Genomic DNA, 26,824 nt, shown 5'->3' on the forward strand with positions numbered 1-26,824 from the left:
GAAAAAATTACTGACATTTTCTAAATGAAATTGCATTTTCTCATTTTAAGCTAAAATTTTAACTTGATAAGCCCAACTATGCGTATTTAAAGGAGATTGCATTAATTTGTTGATATCTGCCTCCAGGAAAATTTTTAGAATAATTATTTTCCTGCCTAAGCAATAAAAAAAAATTAACTTTGGAAGTAATCATGCATATTGTTTCTTTGTGAATTTCAAAATTCAGAACAAGGTCTCTTTCATTGTAACTGACAAGGCTTCAAATATGATAAAGGCATTCACACTGTTTCCACCAAATCATGTTGTGAGTGAAGAGGATGAGGGCCCATAGTCTACAACTAAGTGGTCTGTGAAGCTGTAGAAGATGCCAGCTTGATAAAAACCCTCCTAGCTAAAGTTCACAAACTTGTGTCTTTTTGCCATGAATCCATTCATGTTATTGATGTCCTGGAGGGAATGCATAAACTTCAGCTTCCAAATGTCACCCGCTGGAATAGCCAACTCAAGATGTTGAGGTCAGTCCTTACAGTTCCCAGTGAATGTCCTTGCTGAGCTCAACTGCCCTATCCACTGTCTGCATATGAATTCAAAATCATCCAGGAGCTTTGTGAAGTGTTAGAACCTGTTGAGGAAGCTACAGATCGATGTTAGGCAGAGAAATCAGTGACATCAAGCTTATCAGGGGCTTACGACATACAATTAAAGATGTGAGGATGACTGGGAACAAAAAGTTTGTGTCCACTTTACAAACTTCACTTGATAAATGTCTTCAAAAAAAATTGAAGACATGGAGTGCTTCTAGCTGGCTGCCATGCTTGATCCCAGATTCAAACTAGACTGGTGTATTGGTGAAGAGCACATCCTAATTAAAAAAAATCTCCTCTCTGCAAAATTGAATCCACCTCCCCAAAAGTCAATGCCACCTTTCACATCAGTACCCAGACAAGAAAACACCCCAGACTCTTTTCCTACACGGAAAGCCGGTCAGCTACTGTGCCAGCAAATATCTGGCCATACTTGCATCCTCTGCACCTGTTGAGAGGCTCTTTAATGTTGCAGGAAAGACATTCTGACCAGAAAGATGTCATCTCAATGGAAAAAAAAAAACTTTAAGGAACTTATGACAATTAGATGCAACAATGTCACCCTATAAATTAAGAAATGTAATAAATGATCATTGCATGTACCACGATTTTGTGTCACTTGTTCATTTTCATATATATTACACATTATTCAAAATGCAGAGTGTTAAATATCAGTTTTTGCAAAGTATTTTTAGTATTTAAGCCAAAACCATTGTTAAACGTGACAAGTTCTTCCTGTTAAATGGCTAAAATGAACTTCTCTGAATTGCAATGAATTTAATTCCACTTCCTTGTAACTCCAGTTCAAATTCCAATTCAACAACCTGTGGGGTAAAGCCAGTTCAAATCAAATTACAATTTTTCAAATGAATTGAATTGAAATTCCAAATTTGGAATTTTATACAAGCCTGATACTAGTTGCATGAAAGGTTTATACCCGACAAGTTTGTTTATACATGTACCTGACAAATATGTCTTGTATGTTGTGTGCTGCTGCCTTTCTTGGCCAAGTCACCACTGTGAAAAAGGTCTAGATCTCAGTGAGTTTTTATCTGGTTATATAAATAAGCAGTTTGACATATATATATATACATATATATATATATATATACATACATACATATATATATATATATATATACATATATATATATATATATATATATATATATATGTATGTACACACGCAGTAGTGTTCAGAATAATAGTAGTGCTATGTGACTAAAAGGATTAATCCAGGTTTTGAGTATATTTCTTATTGTTACATGGGAAACAAGGTACCAGTAGATTCAGTAGATTTTCACAAATCCAACAAGACCAAGCATTCATGATATGCACACTCTTAAGGCTATGAAAGTGGGCTATTACAACCCCTGGCAAAAATTGTGGAATCACCGGCCTCGGAGGATGTTCATTCAGTTGTTTAATTTTGTAGAAAAAAGCAGATCACAAAGTCATTTCAAATGGCAACTTTCTGGCTTTAAGAAACACTATAAGAAATCAAGAAAAAAAGATTGTGGCAGTCAGTAATGGTTACTTTTTTAGACCAAGCAGAGGAAAACATATGGAATCACTCAATTCTGAGGAAAAAACTAACACCTGATTCATATCAGATCTGCTCGTTAGTCTGCATCTAAAAAGGAGTGAACACACCTTGGAGAGCTGTTGCACCAAGTGGACTGACATGAATCATGGCTCCAACACGAGAGATGTCAATTGAAACAAAGGAGAGGATTATCAAACTCTTAAAAGAGGGTAAATCATCACGCAATGTTGCAAAAGATGTTGGTTGTTCACAGTCAGCTGTGTCTAAACTCTGGACCAAATACAAACAACATGGGAAGGTTGTTAAAGGCAAACATACTGGTAGACCAAGGAAGACATCAAAGCGTCAAGACAGAAAACTTAAAGCAATAAGTCTCAAAAATCGAAAATGCACAACAAAACAAATGAGGAACGAATGGGAGGAAACTGGAGTCAACGTCTGTGACCGAACTGTAAGAAACCGCCTAAAGGAAATGGGATTTACATACAGAAAAGCTAAAAGAAAGCCATCATTAACACCTAAACAGAAAAAAACAAGGTTACAATGGGCTAAAGAAAAGCAATCGTGAACTGTGGATGGCTGGTTGAAAGTCATATTCAGTGATGAATCTCAAATCTGCATTGGGCAAGGTGATGATGCTGGAACTTTTGTTTGGTGCCGTTCCAATGAGATTTATAAAGATGACTGCCTGAAGAGAACATGTAAATTTCCACAGTCATTGATGATATGGGGCTGCATGTCAGGTAAAGGCACTGGGGAGATGGCTGTCATTACATCATCAATAAATGCACAAGTTTATGTTGATATTTTGGACAATTGAAAGGATGTTTGAGGATGATGAAATCATTTTTCAAGATGATAATGCATCTTGCCATAGAGCAAAAACTGCAAAAACATTCCTTGCAAAAAGACACATAGGGTCAATGTCAATGAGCAGATCTGATGTGATGCAGGTGTTAATTTGGGGGATGAAAATTTACAGGGTGATTCCATAATTTTTTCCTCAGAATTGAGTGAGTCCATATTTTTTTCCTCTGCTTGGTCTAAAAAAGTAACCGTTACTGACTGCCACAATCTTTTTTTCTTGATTTCTTATAGTGTTTCTTAAAGCCAGAAAGTTGCCATTTGAAATGACTTTAGTTTTGTGTCATGTCTGTGATCTGCTTTTTTTCTACAAAATTAAACAACTGAATGAACATTCTCTGAGGCCGGTGATTCCATAATTTTTGCCAGGGGTTGTAGTAAAAAAAAAAAAAAAAAGTAGAAAAGGGGGTGTTCACAATAGTAGCATCTGCTGTTGACGCTAAAAACTCAAAACTATTATGTTCAAACTGCTGCTAACAATCCTGTGAATCACTAAACTAGTATTTAGCTGTATAACCACAGTTTTTCATGATTTCTTCACATCTGCGAGGCATGGAGTCAACCAACTTGTGGCACCTTTCAGCTGTTATTCCACTCCAAGATTCTTTAACATCATTCCACAATTCATTCACATTTCTTGGTTTTATATATATATATATATATATATATATATATATATACACACATACATACACACTCACACTTATTATTAGTCCTACAGATCAAAATATACAAATTCAGAATGTTCAAGAATCAATCCTGCAGGATACTGAAACAAATTACAAGAAACAAGTGTTGCTATGACAACCCAAATACAGTAATCTGCTTCTTTCTCAACCATCCAACACCACTAACCAGAACATTGGGAGAATGCATACCTTCTCCAAGGGATGTCAAATTCCCCAAGGACGTTACTCCATATTTTAGCCAATAGTGGATCCACAATAAATCTGGATGTTCATCACTGCCTAAAATTCTCACCACTTAATTGAATAAACTTTTCTTATAAAAAAACTGTTTTAGAATTTCTGTCGTAATGATCGCCAGTGATTTCAAAGGGTAGCATGATGTTATAAAACTCTGTAAGAAAAACAAATGAATAACCTCCACCAAGATAAGGCGAAATCACTTTAAAAGAAAATCATCATGAACATGATCTTGATCAGTGCTGAGCTCTACAAATCTTTAAGAGGATCCAGCGTGCCAAATCTGACTTTATTTGTTGAATTTAAATACGCTTATTTGATTGAAACCTATCTGGAACACTAGTGAATGCATTACCTTACAAAGGCCAGGAGTGTATCAGCAGGATGTCTGAGACAACAACAGACAGGTTCATGAAAAAGACGCCATCATGCACTGTTAATGAAAGAGATGAAGGAAACATTTTGAGGTCTGATCCAGATCCCCACCAAATGTAATCATTTCATCGTATTTGTCAATACACATCAAAATCCAGTCGTATCTTTTTTAAGATAGCCTGCTAACAAACACACAATGGTGATCAGTACCTTCTTGAACAAGAATGAAACTACTTTGTTCCAATATTAACAACACATTCTAGCATAGGCTTTTATTATGTCCATTTCAAGGCACATCTGTACAATAATCATGCTGTTTAATCAGCATCTTGATAAGCCATGCCCAGCAGGTAGATGGATGATCTTGGCAAAGTGAAGGTTTCACAAACAGATTTTAAGAAATTTGTGAAAATAAAACTTTTTCATGCATTGATTTTTTTGATGCATTAGATCACTGACTTTAGCACATGCAAATGTGTATAGTTCAGACTCAAACATTCGAACAAGTACGCAAACTCAATTTCCCAACATTGTTTTTAAAAGCACACAATACTGAATTTTTAAACTGCTTTTTTCAAAACAAGAGAATAAGAAGGAAAAAGAATGTGAAGAGTTATCCTGAAATTTGTCCAAATTATAGAACTCACTGCCAGTGGAGTTCACTGGAGTTCTGCCCAAACTCTGCAGGTAGAAGTGATCTACCACGCTGCAATCCAGAGTCCAGTTTAAAAACACACAAGTCAGTTCCAAAATTCTCTCGTTTTACAATGAAAAACGATCGAACAAACAAACAAACAAACACACAAACAAACACACACACACAGACATTCTCTTATCACCTCACTGGTCATGACCCAAAAATCTCTTATGTGTAACTGAACACAAAAGCATTCCTCCAAAAATTTTAACTTATGGCTCAGGAATGGAACAGAATTTATGGTGGATGAGTCGTGGTCCAACAACAACTGTGAGTTTTACGATCCGTAGGATGTGTGTGTGTGTGTGTGTGTTGGGTGGGTGCGGCAAAAAAAAAACAAACAAAAAACATTTAAATAAATAATAATAATCAAAGTGCTCTCTTTACAAATTATAAAAAGAATCTTTAATCAAGTGGACATGGAGAGATGCTGTGTATTGTGCGCATACCTAGGTAAGCTAAACATTTATACGTAAACACAATCACACAATAAGCTGCATTTAGGTCAAGACATCATCGCAGCGTGAGCTTCCTGTCACTCTTTTACTGCATGACACTTCCTGACTCTCTGTGTACAACTTTCTGCCTGTGTCTTACTCTTTGTTTATTATGTGACAGATTTAACACCACCTCATCAAATGTACGAGAAAGTCTTGATGTGTACTTCTCAGATAAAAAGGAATTTGATCAGGTGGAAACCCAAAGGTTATCTGGATTTCAACATCGCACCTGTCTGGTTACATACCATCTGAAAGCTGTTCTCCCTGTGGGACATCCACTTCAGGACAAGTGGATGTTTTCTCCTGGATTTTTGTTTTTACAGAAGTTTCCGTTTTGGCCTTGTCTGCACTGTAATGCAGGACAGGGGGTCGTAATGTGACTCCCGCAACAGTGGACATCACAAGTGGTACTTGCTTAATTAAATGTTCAAAGGGTCTTATAACATGGAATCCCTAGGAAACATCTAAAACTGACATTTCTAAATAATGACATGACAATGCCATAATTAGATCAAATGTTGAAATTTGGAATTTTTACTCTGTTATCAATGGGAAATTTCTACTTTTTAAAATTGTTTTGAAGATTAACATTTTATCTTCAAAAGTCTTTTTTGTAAAGATCATAATTATAATTTACAACATCAAAATTGTAACTTCTTAATCTCATAATTACAATTTAAAAACTGAAAGTATTTGCCATATATTATGATTACAACTTTAAAAGTCAACATTTTTACTCTTTTAATCTGGAAATTCATTCAGTCATTCATTTTCTGAACCCCTTTACTGCTGTTAGAGATCATGGGGGTGCTGATGTTTACCCCAGCAGTCACAGGGTGAGAGGCGGAATACACCCTGGACAGGCCGCCAGTCTATCACAGGACCAAATCTAGAAATTTGAACCTTTAATTGAATAATTATGACTTTGAAAGTCAAGTTTTTTGACTGGCATACAACCACAATCCATTTCAAAATGAGTAAATATTTGCACAAAACAATAAAGTTTATCAGTTTGAACATTAAATATCTTGTCTTTGTGGTGTATTCAACTGAATATAGTTTGAAGAGGATTTGCAAATCATTGTATTCTGTCTTAATTTACATTTTTCACAACGTCCCAACTTCAATGGAATTGGGGTTGTAATTGTGATTTAGAAAGTGGACAGGTTAATTTCTTCAGTCTCACAGTTAGGACTTTGAAGTCAACATCATAAAATCTTATAGTTATGACTTATTATACCAAAAGTTTAACTTGCATGTGTTATGATTTATAAACTGGATTTTTAAAGTTTTAATCACAATTATGGCTCTGAACATTTTTAAATCTATTATTTAGAAAGTCAAAATTTTAAGTTTTAATCTTAATTAGGATTTAGAAAGGGGAAATTGTAATGGTTTAAATTCCTAGCTATAAGTGAAGTCAATATTTTAAAATCTAGATCAAGACTCAAGAAAGTCAAACTTTTAACTTTTTAATCTTAATTATGATTTAGAAAGGGGAAATTTTTAATAGTTTAATTCCATAACTATCAGTGAAGTGAATATTTTTAAATCTAAACTTTTAACTTTAATCTCAATGATGATTTACAATGGGATTTTTTTTCCTTTTAATTACACAACTACAATTTAGAAAGTCAAAATTTTTATAATTTAAATTTTGACTGTTTTTTTGCTCTTATAGCATGCAATATATACCCCACAACCATCACAGTAGAAACAATTTCCATACCATGATGATAAACAGTTGGTAGAGAGATTATTATAAGACATGTAGCTGATGTCTCACACTGTTTCCACATACTTCCTCTTATGCATTTATCTGATTGCTGTGACATTACTTCACATCTATAATCTGTGTGCACATCTCAGCTGTTTTTGTGCGATTTGTGTTTATGTTTCTTTTGCTTTTTGAACTCTCTGCTGTGAGAGTGTTCGTGATGCCGCTTGGACTTGCTCTCGCTACTGCTGCTGTCACTCTCAGACTCCTTTCTCTCCCTCTTTCTCTTCTTCATTTTCTTCTCCTGTGGGACAGAAGGAAAAACATAAATGAAAGATAGATGTATTGTGTGTTCCACTAAAATGTATAAACAGCAAGCAACAGATCCATACCTCCTCAAAACCAATGGATGAGCAATTTTTAGTTATTCCACTTTTAAATCCAAACATATTCTCTGAAAAACCACTTCACTGTTCTGAACAAGCTGGCTTGTATGTTTCAGAGCGCAGTACAGACAATTATGAATGGCTACACATCTCAGAGACGTGGGCGGTTGGTTGCATGATGACTCACCCCCATGAGGCCGAAGAATAAAAATGGAGGAAGGTTGACAAAACAGGAAAGTGAGAACCAGTCAGGATGGTTGTCACACATTTACCTTCTTCTTCTTTTTCTTTTTGTTAGAGTCCTCCTTCATTGCCATACTGGATGTCTGCTGCTGTGGCTCTTGATCATCCTCTTCAGGCAGCAGAGCATACTGCATGCCCGGAGCAGAGAAACAGTCCTTTGCAAAGTGACCTGCAAAATTTACTGTTTTAAATTCATTCAAACTAGATTTCCAAGTAGAACCCTGATATTGCTACTGAATGATGAAACAAATGCAGTTTGTCTCTTCAGCATTTTGCCTCTAAGATTTGAATGTGTTCACATTCTTGTTGTACCTTTGCAGCTGCACTTTGAACAGGTTGTGTTCAGAACAGCCTCCAGTGTGATTTTGTTGCTTGTGTGGTCTTTAAAGTGCTTACGCCGCCTTGCGTCCTGCCTATAAATACACACACAAAAAAGAACATACATCCTTATATACATACTGCTCATAAATATTGGGACACAGAGGGTTATTTGTTTTTGATCAAAGTCTTTTTATTGTTGTTTCCATTTTTTTTTCTCCACACAGAATGAACAGATGAAACAAACTGAAAATAACCCTCCCACCCCACCCCTTCTAAACCGGTGTCATAGACTGAACGATTCCCCCAAAAACCAGTTTGCCCCGCCTCCACTGTGCACGCGCCACTTCGGACTACAGCAGCACGTCCGAGACAGTCTCTTCACCCAAAGCGATCAAATAGGTTAATGGGATTATTAACCATCAGATGACAAGATAAAACCTCTTAAATCATTCTAAAGTCAGTTTTAAGCAGAAACAAGGCAATATTCCATGTCGCTTTGAAATGACGGACGCAGTGAATGCAGCAGCTAGCAGCCTGTGTAGCCACATTGCTCTGATGACTTCCTCTGTGTTTTATGATGAAATACCCATAATGCTGAATTTATGTGGAAATGATTGTTGTACAAAAGCTTCAGATATCTGTCGCTGAGAAAGATGATGACTGGGGTTATTTGTTTTTGAAATCACTTCCCAACAGTTGTCCAGATCAAGAACAGTCTCCATGAGATAGGCATGTCTGTGTCAAATTCTACAGAAGACCTTCCCAAACTAACTACAAAGAGCTTTTAAGGGGAAAGCATTTGCATTCAAGTATAAAAATGAACATTTCATTTACACTTATGTTAGTCTGTGGAATTACATCACCTCCTTTGAAAGTGTGGAGCAGGAAGTTCAGCTGACCTATCAATATGCAGACCTGGGTTAAAGTCCCTTTTGTTCTACCTGCCTGTCTTCTTACTCGACTCAGCTGTAAATGGGCACTGTGCTCGGCTGGCGAAGAACCTTTCTTCAGATTGGCTTCCAGTCCTGGGGGAGTCATTTAGTTTAATCTGCTTAATGCTACAGAATCTAAGGATGAACATCAGCACCTTAGAGCCTACATAAGAATTACCTACACCTCCTACACGGTTAAGATGGATGCCTGTAAATTTACACTTTGCGCTAATATGTATTCGGAATTTGTATTCAATTCAAATGTCATGTTATACAGTAAAACCAAAAAAGAGTTGTTCAGTGGTTCGGTAACCAAAACACACATATACACACAAAACAGTAAGGCCTTACTCTGCCATAACATTGTTTGGGTCCAAGTCCTGTCCCGTTCCCTGATTGACAGCTTTCATTGAGAAGGACAGCTTCACCTTATCCCCCAGAATCTGAGAAGCAGACGACACAGCTGCACTCATTCTGCTCCAACACGGGTGACACATACAACACTGTGTGCATGTGGTGCTTGTTGTTACCTCTCTTCCAATGACTTTAATCCACACCTGCTCCCCCACGTCAACAATTTCAGATGCATTCTCCACCCGTGAGGCTGACATCTCACTCACATGTACCAGACCTGTATGTGCAACAGAAAGGAGTCTAAATGTCATGTTATAAAATGCTACAGGGACCCTGGGCTGAGCAACAAGGCTTAACAAGCAACTTGACAGGCCTGTCTGCATTTATTAGAATCAGCTTTATTGGCAAAGTATGTCAACACATGCAAGGAATTGACTCTGGCTGCACTTACTCACAGTACTATCACAACTAGCCATAAACAGGACAAAGATGAAGCAAGGAACAGTAGTAAATAAAGTGACTGTAGTTTAAAATGCAATGACAATAGTGCAAAGTGGGTGGATGGATGATGGTATTTATATTATGTGCGACACAGATCTATTTGCAAATATTTGTCACGTGTGTGGACTCTGATAAGAGTTCAGTGTGTGTTTTGAGCAAAGGATTATTAGTCACGAACAGTATATTTAACTGTTCACTGAGTGATGGCCTGGGAGAAGAAACTGTTCCCGTGTCTGGTTGTTTTGGTGTACAGTGTCTTGTAGCGCCATCCAGAGGACAGAAGTTCAAAGAAGTTATGACCAGGATGTGATGGGTCTGCAGTGAAGCATCCTGCCTATTTCTTCACCCTGGTGTACAAGTCCGGATGGGGGGGGGGAGACAGCTTAGCACCAGTGATCCTCTCTGCAGACCTGATTGTCTGTTGCAGACAGTTCCTGTTCTGTTTGGCTGCTGCACCAAACCAGATGGTGATGGACGCGTATGGAACACACTGAACTGTTGCTGTGTAGAACTGGAGCAGCAGCTACCGGTGCAGACTGAACTTCCTGAGGCAGCTCAGGAAGTTTAATCTACTGGGCCCTCTTGATGTGTGTGTGTATACACGTCAGGTTTTGGGAGACAGTGGATCTCAGAAACCTGAATGTTTCCACCATGGACAGAATGTTACTGAGAATGGTGACGGGGGCACTGGTGGGGAGCTACTCTTGAGGTCCACCATCATCTCCACAGTCTTGAGCATTCTCACCCCCAGGTTGTTCTGACCAGAACAGAGGACCAGCCATTCCGCCTCCCATTTTTAAGCAGATTCGTCCCCATCTCAAATGAGCCAATGACTGCAGTGAAATCAGCAAACTTCAGGAGTTGATATGCAGTCACTAGTATAAAGGGAGAAGCACAGTGGGGAGAGCACACACCCCTGGGGGGTGCCAGTGCTGGCTGTAAGGGTTCTGGATGTGAATTTGCCAGCCTCACCTCCTGTCTCCTGTCCATCATGAAGTTTGTGATTCACTGACAGATAGGGGCTGGCACAGTGAGTTGTATCAGTTTGAATTTTATGACTTCAGGAACGATTGTGTAGAACGCCAAGCTAAAGTCTACAAACAAGATCCTAGCATATGTCCCTGCAGAGTCAAGGTGTTCCAGGATGTGATGCAGCTGTATGTTGACCGCATCCTCGACTGGCCTGTTTGCTGACAGGTGAACTGCATGAGATCCAACAGGGATCCTGTGATGACCCTCAGGTGGCTCAACACCAGTCTTTGAAAGGATTTCATGACCACGGATGTCAGAGCAAAAGACGTGTAGACATTTAATCCTGATATGGAGTATTTCCTGGAAAATGGGATGATTGTGGAGCATTTAAAGCAGGAGACGGGACTTCACACAGCGCCAGAGATCTTTTGAAGATCTGAGTGAATATGGGGGCCATCTGCTCAGTGCAGATTTTCAGGCATGAGGGCGACACACCATCTGGGCCATATTGCATTATTTTGCACATTAGAAGATGCCAACATTATATACCCATCAGAACCCAAAATTTCAGAGCTGAATATGAAGAGGTTTTACAGAGGGACAGAATTTTGCAGACCCACTCACTAACCCCACTAATTGTACACTTGCCCTGCTAATCGCAGGGAATTTCAAACAAATGATGCTGCTGAAATTTGTGAGTTTACATAATCACCTAAAGCCTATTGCAGCATTCTAGCTTCACACCATTTAAAACAAACTAACTCCTGTGTGATGTTGGAGAAAATGCTATAAATACAACAAAATGTGTTTACATCTCATTCATTCTGAACTCTTCACTGACTCACTGACATTGAAGCCACTTATAAACGTATCTCTGAACTAGAACACATCTTGTTGCACATTGTTTTATTAGTGTGATGGAATTTAGAAACATGCCAACACCATATGACAGCATGTAAGCACATGCAGAAAGGACTTTGATTATCATGGAGCAGCCTCAGTTCACTCCCCAGTGGTTAACATGAGGAGCACAATGATTTAAATGAAAAAAAGAAAATAATTAAAATTCGAAAGATTTAAGAACTTCCAGATCCTTTTCTCACCAGCCATCTTTCTTTGTCCCCTCTCTGCTCTACATCTTGTCTTATTTCTTCATTTTGTCATGTGCCTTCTTTTACTTGTTTATTTAACAAATATTTTAACATACAAGTTTGTTTTGGAAATTATTTCCTCTGCTATAAACTGTTTTGTGTCTTGTATTTTTTGTAACAGTATTACAGTATTTATAATTATACTACTCCCTGTTACAGTTTGCTTTTGTGACTGATTTAAGATTCGGCATATATCCGCCTGCAAATTCTGTAAAAACACACCCACAAAAATAAAGCTCACTTCACTCACCCTGCTTCTTATAGCCAGGCAGACGAACAAATGCTCCATAGGTTTGCACAGACACCACCTCTCCTTTGAAAATACTGAACATCGGAGGCAGACCGTCCAGTCCAGCAGGCTCCGGACTTTCACCTTCACAATTAGCCATTGTCTCAATGGAGGGCCACCACACGTATCTAAATTAAAACTGAAATGAAAAGAGTGATGATAATCATTTTTTAAAATAAACCTGACAGTTTCTACTTCCAACTTCTTATGCTTGAAGATTTTCAGCTTGTCTTTTTTTTTTTATATTATTGCAAAGTGAATACCTTTGGTTTTGGTTATTGCTACAACACAACACGATTATCTGAAGATCATGTCTTTTTTTTTTTTTTTACTTATATAACAAAGTGTCATCTATTTCAAATGTACATGTGCAGTATGGAAATGTTAAGTGTAACTGCATATTACAGTTAGAACTCAGTGGAGAGAAGATGTCTTCCAAATGATGGACCAAAAGATTAAATCCTGGTTATTCTTCTTTATGCGTTAGGTTTGCAGCACTTGTTGCTGATTTTTGTTCTCCTGAGTTGGCAGTTGCTCTGGAGAAAAATGTCTGCCAAATGTATGAATGTCAGTATAGGATAAGGTTGAGTTCAGAGATCAAAGTAGTAAAATAGGAATCGTGTGGCATTTGACCCACAGTACATGCACAACGGATAGTGCTGAAACAATGGAACAATAACATGTTCAGATTTCTAGCAAGAGCCTGTGCACTATTTAACTTCTGCAGTTCTGTTATAGTTTAGGAAAAAAAAATGATAAAAAAAAAAATATCAATGAACGTTTGACAGATCAACTAACAAGGGTATGAGGTGGAGGTACACTGCAGAGTAGGGGAATGAAAGTCAGTCAGTGCAACAGTACATGTGAGTGAACAAGAGGAAATATGGCAGAATGGTGCAGTTATAATGAGTAGTACAGCAAAGGTGGATGAGTTGAAGTACATGACTTCAACCGTTCAAAGTAATTGAGATTGTGGGAGACAGGAAGAAGAGAGTGCAGGCTGGGTGGCGAAGAGTGATAGAGGTAATTTGTGATAGAAGTGAATCTGTAAAGGTAAACTGGAAAGTCTACAAGAAGGCAATGAGAACAGCTATGTTGTATGGTTAGAGACTCAGAGTAATGGACTGGAGATGACACTGCCAAAAATGCTGCAATGCTTATTGAAAGTGATGATGGACAGGAGACAAAAGCAAAGCCAGAGAGGGATAGTGAGATGGTTTTAGAGTGATGAGGTATATCAGGAGAAGGATGGCAAGGTAGTAGCTGCCAGGCAAGATGAGGTTTATATTCTTTGATGATGGAGGACATGCAGATGGTTGGTGTGACCAAAGAAGATGCACAGGGCAAAGTGAGATGGAGACAGATGTTCTGCTGTGGAAACACCCAACAAGAGCAGCTGGAACAAGAACAACATTCATGATACATGATAGTTTTTGGGCACAGAGGTAATAGTGTCCCCACACCCCAAGCCAAATTCAACTTAGTGCCCCATAAAGGCTTGAGCCAGGTCTGCACATAAACATGTCAAAATATAATTTACTGCATGGAATGCATGAAACACAAAACACTCACTCATATTCAACTGCTTATTCCAATTAAGGGAGACAAGGGGCTGGAACCTATCCCAGCAGTCATAGGACGTGAGGCAGGGTACACCCTGGACTAGACGTTAAGTCTGTGGCAGGGTCACATACAGGCAAACAAACACATTCAAACCCGCACCCACACCAATGGACAATTTAAGGTTTCCAATACAACTAACCTGCATGTCTTTTGGATGTGGGAGGAAGCTGGAGCACCTGGAGGGAACCCACGTAAACAGACAGACAGACCTTCTTGCAAAACAATCAGACAATAATATGTGTGACTTGACTAGTTTTTATATTTACGTATTTGTCTGATCAGGGAGGGAGAGCAGAGTAGAGCCACTACTTCTCTGCGTCGAACGGAGCCGGCTACAGTGGCTCGGGGATCTGGTGAGCATAACGCCTGGTCGTCTCCCTAGGGAGGTCTTTCATGCATGTCCACCTGGGAGAAGGCCGTCAGGGAAGACTCAGGACACATTGGAGGGTTTAACATCTCTCAGCTCACTTGGGAAAACCAAGGGAACCATCAGGAGGAGTTAGATGGCTGACTGAGGATAGGGAAGTGTGGGAGGAACTGCTTAGGCTGTTGCCACAGCAACCCAGAAAAGCAACAGAAAATGTTTGAATGAAGGCAGATCCTTTAATCTTATTGAAATTACAGTCTATGTCACACATCGTTTCCATTATTTTTGTTTGCTTGTTTCTTTTAATGATCAAGTCTTGTGTGGCTATTCAAATGATCTCTTGTCACCCCACAATAAACCTGCCTGCAAAGAGAGATGACACAGACCTATCAAGGAAAACATGAAGTGACATTTATTCGCACCTCAGAGGTCATTATCGGGGTTGTTTAACTGAAATGCAGCTTCATGTTGATGTAAGTTGCAGCAGTTTTGACTGACTGCTAAAGCTAACGTTAGAGTAAAGCAACATGTTGCGTCTAGCTAGCGTGGTAGAACAGACAGAAACGCAGAAAGCCAACACATTACGTGCAGACAGGAAACGCACTGGTAAAAATTGCTTATTTTACAGAGAGAGAAAAAAATATTGTTACCTTAGCTCTTAGCATACAGTATTGACTACTACATCCGGAGCGCACGGGTTTCACGTGAAGACAGCCGGCCAATCACTGCTGCCAATGTGAATATGGACCAATCAAACGCCTGTTACGTTACGGAAGCACTACTCTGGTACTGTATGGTTTCCCCCTTATGAGAATCCGTTCATTTTTTTTCTACAATAAAGGCGCAAATACTGGCATACTAGCTGGGTTTTGTTGTTGTCGTTGTTGAATTAAACGTAACTGAAGCAAAAAGAAGAGACGGACATGGCGGTTGTGGCTGTTGCGGCTAAACGGCCCCGGACGGAGCTGGTGGCGGCGGCTCAGACTCAACAACTCGTGGCCATGGTACGAAGCTAAAGTTCCACAAAAGCAAAGCGAGTGAGGTTTTTGTTAGAGGGCACAAAAAACATGTTATTTGTTGTAGAAAAATGTGTATCCAGTGTTCAGCAGCCTTTAAACCCGACTAGTTCTGTTGAAGTCATGTACCGGTCCACAACCAGTTGGATAGTGACAGTTTTTTTTTTTTTTATTTCCTTGTACGTCACAGCAACGAAGTTGAAATTAAACAGTATTTACTTGTAGTGTATACTGTCAGCTTTAATTCGAGGGGTTTAATTAAAATATCTCATTAATAGTTTAGGAATTACAGACCTTTTTACAAATACAGCTCCCCCCGGCCTATTTGTAGCGTAGTTGGATCAACTAAATAGAAGGATTGTTGTTAAAATCATCAATTTTGCAGTCTGTTTTCATTAGACAAGTCAGGGAAAATGTTTATGAGGTACATAAACATTTCCAAGTCACTGAATATGATTTTTGACACAATTTACATTCATCGTGAGTGAATGTGCAATAAGAACACTAGTGAGGGAAGCCACCAAGACACTCATGAGGACTCCCAAGGAGTTACAGCCTTCTGTAGCTGTGATTGGAGGAACTGTGCATTCGAGCCTGACCGATTATGGATTTTTGGAGGGGGAGTCAATACTGGTGTTGCAGCCTGAATGGTCCCCCCCTACAGATTGGCCCCCTGGCTATACTGCACATGCTTCATTTCGGAGCATCAGCAGCAATTCATCGATTATCGCCTTGTTTCTACTTAAAACTGCACTCCAGTCATAATATCTCAGCGACAGATCTTTGAAGCTTTTGTACAACAATCATTTGCACATAAATTCAGCATTATTTCATAATAAAAGATGGGGAGGGGCGATCAGAGTGTGACACTACCGTGTCTGAGACTGACTCTCTGAGTCTGACTCTACACCCAAACCGAACACAGGGAGCAATGTGATTATTAGCCATCAGGACAATGTAAAACCTTTTAAATCATTCTAAAGTCAGTTTTAAGCAGAAACGAGGCGATAATCTGTTGTTCTGTTAATCTGCTGCTAACACTCGGAAACGACGCATGCGCAGTGAAGGCGGGGAGACCAATCTGTAGGGGGTACTGTTCAGTCTGCAACACCGGTATTAGGGAGTAAAAAATTGTGATACGTTATACCTGACATACATATACTAAAATGAGTGTTTTGACCCTGCCTATCTGGCACCATTGCAAACAGTTGTCCACTCTGCAAGCACTCTGATTAAAAATGAACTGCATCTGGTCACTTTGCCTCTCCCTTGTAGCTAATGTGACTAAGGAGTGATGGGGTCCTAAGCATGAATGACTGCATTGTAAACAATGTAATTGGAGCATGCTCTGCTGTGAAAACTACATAATGACACCATTTCCAACAGCCAGAGTGTTTTTCTGCATTGTTTATTTTTGTAAAATAAAGGTTTTCATATCTGCAAAAATAACGCTGATATCAATATGCTGGGGAAAGGCTCATATCGACCAATATTATCAGCCAACCAATATATTGATTGGGCTCTACTGTGCATAGTTAATCTTTTTTCTCTTGCACCACCAGCTATACACACGGGTTCATTGCAGAGTTGTTTTGCTATGAGTTTTTTTGTTATTGTTGATTTGTGTGCTGAATAAATTCATTCATTGTATACATCTTCATGGTGGAGTGTAGCGGAGCAGAGAAGTCTTTTTCGTTGAAGATATGAAATGTCAACTAGAGTTTACTAGAAGGGGCATGGGAAACTTGAGCCTCATAGATTTGTTCTGTTTTCATGTATAAAAATCCCCCTGTGAATTTCATCAGTGTTGATTTCAACTTCATTTAAAATTACAGTGCTGTTACAGTATTCCTATCAAGTGGTGACAACCTACATTTAAAAAGTTGTACTGTGTGCTACATCACACCACAGTAACAGTTGCTGATGATTGTTTCATAATACAATGATATACAGTAGAATCTGACCTAATAATGTGTAACTTTTTCTAATGAATTGCTGGAGAATAATGAGTTCTGGTTTTCTGAATTCCACAAAATGTATGATGCCTGACCTTTTTTTTTTTTTTTTCTTTTTTTTTGTGGTCTCCCTAGGGTCCTCCCCGGACCTCCAGTCTGCAAGCACCCATCATGCTGATGTCTGGCCACGAGGGTGAGGTCTATTGCTGCAAGTTTCACCCTAATGGAGCCACGCTAGCTTCCTCTGGATTTGACAGGCTAATATGTGAGTTATTAACATTTGCTTTTCCAGTAGTGCAGGCTGTAAAAATACTACATTATCTTCTTTATTTCTTCTACGTTGTCTCTCATGTAGTGCTGTGGAATGTGTTTGGAGATTGTGAAAACTTTGCCACACTGAAGGGCCACAGTGGAGCAGTGATGGAGCTGCATTACAACACAGATGGCAGGTATGAACTAATCGATGCATGAAAAATGCCAGTGATTCTCAAAAGTGATAAACCAAGATGGCCCTTTTTCTCTGTTTAAAACATTTTGCTTTGTATGTCAGTGTGCTGTTTTCTGCGAGCACAGACAAGACTGTAGGTGTGTGGGACAGTGAAACAGGGGAGAGAATCAAGCGTCTGAAAGGCCACACCTCCTTTGTTAACACCTGCTACCCTGCTCGTCGAGGGCCCCAGCTGATCTGCACGGGCAGTGATGATGGGACAGTCAAGGTATGAATGAATTAATTTATTTGGCACACACAAGACTCCAAAATAGCAAAGAACACTCATAAAGAAAACAATTTAACAACAGACCCATGTGCCTGAAAGGGTGTAGGCAGCAGTAAAAGCTTATGATCGCCCACCCCTTTAACCAAAAAAATAAAAATGTATACATATGTATATAAAAATATACATATACCCATGCTAACAAATACAAAATATAAAGTAATCACTGAACTAAAATTTCAAAACACAAACATGCAAACAGCAGGTATCATTCCAAATGGCATTTAGGGATGCACTTATATGATACTCGTACTGGTACATAATTTTGGTAACTAAGATCATGACTCTTTTCTTTGGCGAGGGGAAAAAAAAACAAAACCTCAAAACCGCTTCAAGAACATTTAAGATCTCTTAACACTTAAGAACAGGAAGCCCAAGTTAGACATTGGAAAAAAAATCCTTCCCCCAGTCTGGAACAGAATTATTTGAACAGATGAAACCAAGATTAATTTGTACCAGAATGATGGGAGAAGCAGTGTTTGGAGAAGGAAAAGCATGGTTCATGATTTGAAGCATAACTACATTATCTGTCAAACATGGTGCACATATGGCATGGACAGTTGTGGCTGCTAGTGGAACCATCGCTGGTGTTTAGAGATAAAATATTCTTCAGTGGCCAATTTAGTCATCGAACAAAACATGCTTTTCACTTACTGAAGACAAGACAGAAGGCAGAAAGTAAAAACAAATGGCACCTTAAGGAAGAGACATAGTCCTGGCAAAGCATCTCAATGGAGAAAACTCAGCATTTGGTGATGTTCCTGGGTTCCAGACTTCAGGCAGTTACTGTCTGTAAAGGATTTTCATCCATGTATTAACAATAATCCTTATATTCACCTCTGCCAATGAAGTTGGAGGAAGTTATGTTATCGTCCCTGTTTGTTAATTTCTTTGTGAACAGCTTGAAGCCCACAATTTTATATATCAAAGTTTTTTTTTTTTTTGTTTTTTTTTTGAAGATTCATATTCTGATAGGCAAGAACAGATTCAGTTTTCAAGGTCAAAGAGCAAAGTCAGGAAATATCCCTATCTTTAACATTGAATTAATTTTCAAAAATTCATATCTGTCAAAAAAGATGAAATTTCATTTCATATTTAAGAGCGTTATGTAGGATGGTATCCTTTATCACTTGACAAAGTTTGAGCCCAATCTGATCTAGATTACAGATTTTGTTGACATTTAAATTAAAACCCATTTAATATATATTTTACATTATATCTTAATCAGACGTGCCCCAATCACTTTCATATTTGAAAGTGAGGTGCACTTTCAAATATACTCACTCTCACCTGACAAAGTTTGATTCAGTTCTGATCCAAATTGTGGATTTTGTGGACAATTGAATTTAATATTGAAAAGCCCATTTGGTGTACATTTTGCATCTCAATCACTCTCATTTGTGACATTGAGGTGCAAACTGGCGCTCTCAGTGAATAGGCTATGTTTGATCGGCATCTGATCTGTATTGCAGGTTTAGTGGATACTTGATTCTTTTTAATATTGAGAAGTCCTTTTGAGCTATACTTTGAATTTTATTTTAAATTATGAAAAGCCAATTCTAACAGGACTTTGACCTTGAAAGTTTTTTCCAAGGTAAAAATTTGTGGAATTGGAAACAAGTATCTATAAATAATGCTACACACCCCCACTTACCCCCCCCCCAAAAAAAAAAGTACAGACTGAAAAGTACTGTACGTCTGCAAGCCTGTCCAGCTCCAATCCACTGTATTTACTTGACAGTAAACATAGTTTTGCCCATTTGTCTATTTGACTCCTTTACTTCTTACAGAAGTATTTTTTCTTTTCTTTTATTGTTGTTTATGCACAATTATTTCTTACAGAAGTTTTTGTTTTTCTCTTTTTCCTTTTCTTTTATTGTTGTTTATGCACAAATGACAGCAGATCAAATTCCTTGTATGTGAGAACTTACTTGGCAATAAATTTGTTTCTGATTCTAGTGTTGGCGGAGGTTTGTGCTCTACGAGTGCAGTGCTCTAGTTGTAATTATATTAGTTTGTCAAATTACATTTGGTCTTAGAAAATGGACTGGTTTATAAAATGGCTTAATCATTAATAGGATATTTTTGTTAAACCCCTTGAAGTAAAGCTGAAAGTCTACACTTTGATAGTATTTCCATGGTATGAGGCCATATTTGACAAGCAATAATTGAGTTATTTATAAGCATTACATTATAAATACATGCTTAGAGTTTGGTTTAATTCTGGACTGAACACCAATAAACCCATAGTATCAAACAGACAAAAGCCTATATGGTTAATTGATATTTGTTATATCCATTGTCTTACACACACATATGTGTGTGTGTGTGTGTGTGTGTTTGTATGGAATGGAATGGAGAGTTTTGTTTCCTAAGCATGACATAATACCTGAATTTGGTGCAATTAAATCTGTTGTTTTATTTATTTTTAATCCTATCCTAATTGGAAAAGCTAACAGTAATTAGCACTTAAAGTTGTATACTGATGATGCACAGGGGCAAAATTACAAAAATTGTCACTTTCCAAATACTTGTGTACTTTATTATATTGTAAAAACTGAACCAAATTTGATTGCAGTCATAAACGTTGTAAGATTAAAGCGTGCATGTCTAAAAGTCTTGTGGGTGTATGACTCCGCCTATTGTTTGTGATTTGTAGTTGCAGCCATTTGCTTTTTTTGCACACAGGGGGAAAAAAGGTCACTGTGTACAAAATCTTAAATTGATTTTAAAAGCTGTGCTATTGTATTGTTATTAGGTATCAGTCAATACCCCAGGTTTGGGTATTGTAAAAGAAAATTCCAAATCATTGTATCCCCGTTTCAGATTGCCAAAAAATAAAACTCTATGAAGGACTACAGCTATTGAATGATTTTCTGGAAATGTTGCCCCTCATCTTTGTGTTCCTTTGTTGATTTCTTTGATTCTGTAGTTACTGGTATAGTCTTGATGTGTCTCATTTGCTTATGAACAGTAATAGGCTCTGTATGAAATGTTTGTGTTGTTGTTGTCATTCTGATTTCTGTTATCTGTGTTCCTTTCTATGCTTTTGTCACCGCGATAGCTGTGGGATATCCGTAAGAAAGGCGCGATCCACACGTTCCAGAATACTTACCAGGTGTTAGCTGTCACCTTCAATGACACCAGTGATCAAATCCTGTCAGGAGGCATAGACAATGACGTTAAGGTGTGTGACTCGTGCAGATTGCTGTTAAAATGTTGTTGTCAGATTGGATAAGTTTAACACAATAACCCGTGAAAGTGTTGCAGATGTCTGTTTGGGATTTGTATAACCAGATATCAGTTTTATAGTAATGCCTTTTTTCCCTGACAATAAATTGACATGGAATAGTAAGGGTCTTAAACATCATATTTTTTTGTTATTTTAATTGCAAGTTTTTAAAGATTTATAAATGATATACCAAACCAATCTTGAGGATGGGAGGAGGTTACATTTATACATACTTAACTCCGTAAAGCGCTCTGCGGCTTCATGTCTGAAAAGGCGCCATGCAAACAAAAGGTCTTCCTCTTCTTCTACATTCAGCTGATTGTTACATGGTGCAGACATTTACTCAGTAACATCTGAGCTCACAAAGTAATACCACTTTCTCCATAAGCATCATATTTTTTATACAATAAACAGTCTTTAAATCTGCATAATGTGATCTTTTACAGGAACATGTTTTACTTTATTTTGGGGGAACTGATTAGGGAGTGTCATTTTAAACGTACAAGGTCTAAAATGTAGATATAGAAAGAAGATGAGATGATGTAGTAAAAATGCTCCTGTGTGATTAGGGATAACTTTTTTTTACATCCACCAAGGATGTAATAAAATCATAGGTGTTTATTTATTTGTCTGTCTGTTAGCAGTATTATGTCAAAACTATTGCACAAATACATATTAGGCCATGGATGACTCCAATAAATTTTGGAGGTGATCCAGATTCTGGATCAAGATTTCACTTTATATAGGCTTTGAAGGATTACATCAAAACTACTTAAGTCAAAACTAGCTGATGGAGTCTCACCAAATTTCCACCACAGATAGAGAATAGCACATGGAAGACTCCACTGAATTTTGGAGGTGATCCAGATTGGTATACGTCAAAAATCTCAGATTGTTCTTGTTTTAAAGTAGGCCTGTCAGACAGGTGGCTGCTGTCATTATCAGTAATTGCAGTATGACATGATGAATACTTCACTTCGGTTTGAACAAAATGTGGTACTTGCATATGAACTGAGACACAATCTTGTGGCACACTGAGAATGTGTCTGAGGTGCTGTACTGTAGTAAAACTGTCATTTTAGTATTTTCTACAATTTTGTATCTTTTATGATGCATGAATTGTCACTTGTAAAGCCTGCTGCTAGCTCCTTTGTGACTGGGTAGCTGACCGTTGTTCTCATGTTGCAGTGCTTTTATGAGTTGTAAGAACCTTTTTATGCACCCCATTCCTCCCCTCTAACTCTAACATACTCAACACCTTGGGCTTTGCTTCTGCATGAGTATACAGGTCTGGCTATGACACAGCCCAAACCTCCTCTTTGTGCTCTCTATAGTCCTGTTTATGTCTTTCAGTAGAAACAGTGTCTGAACTTATGTTTGTGGTGCAGGTGTGGGACCTGAGGCAAAATAAGATGATCTACAGTATGCATGGACATGGTGACTCAGTAACTGGTCTCAGCCTGAGCTCAGAGGGATCATATCTTCTTTCTAATTCAATGGACAACACAGGTAGTGTGTGTAAATGATATCTTTTTTTGGGGGGGGGGGGGGGGGGGGGGGGGTTCGCCAGTTTGTGTGTGTGTGTGTTTTCAGTTTACCTTTTAAAAAAAAATGAATCTGTAATGTGTTTATTGTTGTATGCACGTAATCCTTTCTTTCTAATTTTATTGTTTCTGTGTGAGTTGGGGAAGGCAAAAGCTGTATCTGAAGACTCCAAATTGCACACGTTGCAGAACCTTTGTTCTAGTAGTAATTGGGCGTTTTGTGAGGCTGCCTGCTTTATATGGGTTTTGTCTATTTTTCTATCTGGGCAGTACGTATTTGGGATGTTAGACCATTTGCACCCAAGGAGAGATGTGTGAAGATTTTTCAGGGCAATGTTCACAACTTTGAAAAGGTAACAAAAATTGCTTTTGTGGCTTCTTTTGGCACACACACACTCACATCACATTGTGACAGGCGGATGGAGGACTATTTAGGAATCACCTGTCTATTTGTCTGTCCATGAGTATTTTAGGGGCAAACTTCTAAATTAGTTTATGGATTTTAGTGAAACTTTCCACACTGCTAAAGGTAAGGGCATCATAACTGTATGAAGATGTGCGTGAAGGAAAATAGTTTGTCTGAAGTCTTCAATGGGAGATATTTTGTCTGTTTTAAGTATATCATACTTGTCAATCACATGCATAAGCAGACCTGTTGACCTTTTCAAAACAGAGATTACCTCATTTGTTAATTCATTTATTTCATCACAAAAAAAATAAATAATACTAACACCATTATATAATAGATGTAAGCAACTAGTATGGCAGAGTGGGGGTATCATTTTGTAAGCTTGCATGCAAACCTCTTGCATTTTTTTTTTTTTTTTTTTTTTTTTTTTTGCACTAAGAGGCTGGACATAGCCCCCAATGTGTAAACGTATTGCTTCATGGCATGGAGCACACTAGACTTTGGCAATAAAACTTTGTAGTGCTGTATTTTTTTATTATTATTATTTTAAGCTTTGTTTATAAGGAGCATAGTCTGATTGCCAATGTATAAGCCAGATGGTGACCATTTGCATGCCAAAATGCCTTTGAGCTCTTCTTTCCCAAAATAAATACATTCTCATCTTTCATTCACTGTGGTAACAGCAGCTCACATGTAAAATGCATTATATGTGTTATGCAATTTATAACATCTGCTCCTGTCTTTCAGAATTTGCTGCGGTGCTCTTGGTCGACTGACGGCAGTAAAATAGCTGCAGGCTCAGCTGACAGGTGAGATTCAGTTGTGCACACATGCGTATCAGATGAACATGCTTTTGCACATATTAAGTCATGGTATACAGTTTGGCAAATGTGGTTGTTGGTCTGAGTATAAAGCATTCTACACATCCAATGTAATGATATACACTATAAAATACAGAAGTCAAACTCATTCTAGCTACTGTACTTAACTGTCTGCATGTTTACAGATTTGTGTATATTTGGGACACCACATCACGTCGAATCCTGTACAAGTTGCCAGGCCATGCTGGCTCTGTTAATGAAGTGGTCTTTCACCCAGAAGAGCCAATAGGTGAGCGTGTGTGGGAAGGGCAGGGGGGTACTGTTTTAGTTTCATATTACAGCCTGTGCCCCATCAGAGGAACCTAGCTGAGCCTTTTTCAAAATATGTGAGCGTGAAGAGCACTGAGATAATTTTTTATTTTTTTAAATTTTTTTTTTTCATTTTCATATTGCTCTGATGTTGCCAGATATGCCACTTTTCTTTTTTCACTGTTGAATTCACTTTCCTTGACCTTGAAATGATACACTTCTGATGTTTATCTAGCCTTACATTTGTCACAGTGTGGGGAAAAATGTTGCAATGACAGTTTGTCTCTGTGTTTTTATACAGTTCTCTCTGGCTCCAGTGATAAACGGCTCTACATGGGAGAAATTCAGTAGCATATATGTGCATATTTTGTGTGTGTGTGTGTGTGTGTGTGTGCTGATGTGGAAATGGATGATACGAAGTGTTCAGAGTTTGTAATTCCATGGGCCTGTCTCTAAACAACCTCAGGATGTATTTGTAGTTAATCATGTGCTCACTCCCAGCATTTTTCCAAGCTTTTTTTTTTTTTTTTGTAATTTTATTTTTAATAAAATTCATATTCTGTGACAGTGAAGGCGCTTTTGTCATTATAGTGCTCTGTGTCCATAATAATAAATGAATACAGGCAAACTACCAATACTTTTCTTATATAGGTGAAACTAGTCATTTTAAACCACTGTGAGGCTACATTTAAATAGAAGTGTTGTATCTTTAATGCTCTATATTTTGACAGTGGAATTTTGCGGTTATTTTGTGTTGGAGCTTACATGGACATACCTCAAATCAAGAATAAAATTCTTATTGTCACATCATCACTTGACAAGAATGCAGATGAGTGAAACGTGCAAAGGTCACACCAACACTGCAGTGTGCAACACACACAACAGTAAAAAAGGACTCCACACAACACACGTGCAATGCAGTTGTAGTGTACAGATTACCTGTTCAGCTATATATATGTGTATGAACTGTAAAGTAGACATAAAAAAACATACTTCTGTGTGTATGAAATACGTCAGTATTATGCAAAGCTACAACTGTGTACAGAGCAGTGCAGGTTTATTTTCAGTTGCTACACCGAGTTCAGTGGCCTGAGGGACAGGTTTCCCCAAAGGTCATGGGAGCACTGAACTCTGCGTAGCCTGGAGTAAACAAGGTATAAGAAACCCCTGGGACAGTCACTGATAACATGCAGACTAACGTGGACCGACAATCGAGCTGTTTGAGATCTCATGATCACTCTGAAAATGAGTGAAAGAACTAAGATTTTTAGAAGGTGTTCAAGGTTGTTGATGTCACTCATGCTGTTATTCATGGTGGATACAAAGATGGTCTGTTTTTGTTATAAATAGTGGGCAATGATTATTATTTAAGATTTTGAATTATTCATGTGTGTTTATGTCAACCTGTTAGGTCTTGTTCATGAAGAATACAGGAGTAGCCCCTGTCTGATGTACAATAATTACATTTTTTAAAGAAAAAAAGGTCATCTACAAGTTTTATGTTTAATTATGAAACATCTGACAAATATGAAATGCAGATTTATTTATTTATATTTTACTTTCAAATTATTCATGCAAGTTTAGGTCAGACTATCAAAGCTGGGATCTTTTTGGGGACACATAAAACCAACAGGCCAGTTATGATCTTGGGTATCCATCTAGCTTATTGTATAGTTTGTGTGTCGCCCTTTTATATCAGGGCCTCCAAAGGTGGTGCAGGGCCTCTGAAGCTGGGTGAGCTGGGATAGTACAACTCTGGGTCCCACTGCAGTACAAGGTGTATTTGAAGATCAAGGTTTAACAAAGCTGAATGACTAAGGATTCCTTTGAATAACTGTCTTGGATCAAGACAAACATCCAGTTTTTCAGAGTCTTCTTGGACTCAGCCATCAGAAGCACATTTCTATGTAGCAATACTGTTGAATTTGGAGAGGTAATCAGTGACATTCATCCCTCTGGGCCATGAAAGAGGTGTTTGATGATCTCATGGTCATGAGACCACCATAAGGTCTTCTCTGGTGTCTCATGATCTCATACTGAGGAGCTAGCAAGAGACATGAATGCCGCTGCTGAGTTAAGTAATTGTCTCTACAAGTTCAACACTTAAATTACATGCAGATACACTTCTGATGGTCAAATCCAGATTTGAACCAGGACAATCGCAAAGCCAGACTGGTGCCATTTCCCTAGCAGAAGTTACTGAGGAAGTAAATAAAAATAAAAAAAAAAACCTCTGAGGCAGGTTGGCCAGAGTGGATGAGCTTGGCCCTGAGATGCTGAACTCTCTTGTGTATGTTGTTGAACTGTTGTGGCTGATACACCTGTACAATGTTGCATGGAATTCAGGGACAGTACCTCTGGATTGGCAAATGAGGGTGGTGGTCCCCATCTTTAAAAAAGGTGACCCGAGAGCATGT

At 38.3% G+C, this 26,824-nt stretch overlaps 2 protein-coding genes across 3 annotated transcripts; one reads left to right on the plus strand and one right to left on the minus strand.

The window, feature by feature from the left end:
* Positions 1-6,099: 6,099 nt before the first annotated feature.
* On the minus strand, positions 6,100-15,079 carry zcchc17 (zinc finger, CCHC domain containing 17). 2 transcript variants are annotated; one of them, XM_034160552.1, is made up of 7 exons: positions 14,999-15,064; positions 12,320-12,497; positions 9,622-9,722; positions 9,443-9,534; positions 8,151-8,251; positions 7,868-8,007; positions 6,100-7,513 (listed from the first exon to the last, which is right to left on the minus strand). In XM_034160552.1, the coding sequence occupies exons 2-7, from the start codon at positions 12,456-12,458 to the stop codon at positions 7,358-7,360; spliced, it is 729 nt and encodes a 242-aa protein (XP_034016443.1). In that variant the 5' UTR covers positions 12,459-12,497; positions 14,999-15,064; the 3' UTR covers positions 6,100-7,357. The 2 variants fall into 2 exon arrangements, 1 of the variants encoding a protein (XP_034016443.1); XR_004558055.1 differs by having other exon boundaries at positions 7,404-7,513; positions 7,783-8,007; positions 14,999-15,079.
* Positions 15,080-15,142: 63 nt separating this feature from the next.
* Positions 15,143-24,914, plus strand: snrnp40 (small nuclear ribonucleoprotein 40 (U5)). The gene is made up of 10 exons (XM_034160551.1): positions 15,143-15,352; positions 17,455-17,584; positions 17,675-17,768; positions 17,870-18,035; positions 21,157-21,279; positions 22,713-22,833; positions 23,139-23,221; positions 24,025-24,086; positions 24,284-24,387; positions 24,709-24,914. Exons 1-10 carry the CDS (start codon positions 15,272-15,274, stop codon positions 24,756-24,758), a joined length of 1,014 nt encoding a protein of 337 aa, XP_034016442.1. The 5' UTR covers positions 15,143-15,271; the 3' UTR covers positions 24,759-24,914.
* Positions 24,915-26,824: the final 1,910 nt, after the last annotated feature.

The sequence above is a fragment of the Thalassophryne amazonica genome, chromosome 20, assembly GCF_902500255.1.
Source record: "Thalassophryne amazonica chromosome 20, fThaAma1.1, whole genome shotgun sequence".
Classification (NCBI taxonomy): domain Eukaryota; kingdom Metazoa; phylum Chordata; class Actinopteri; order Batrachoidiformes; family Batrachoididae; genus Thalassophryne; species Thalassophryne amazonica.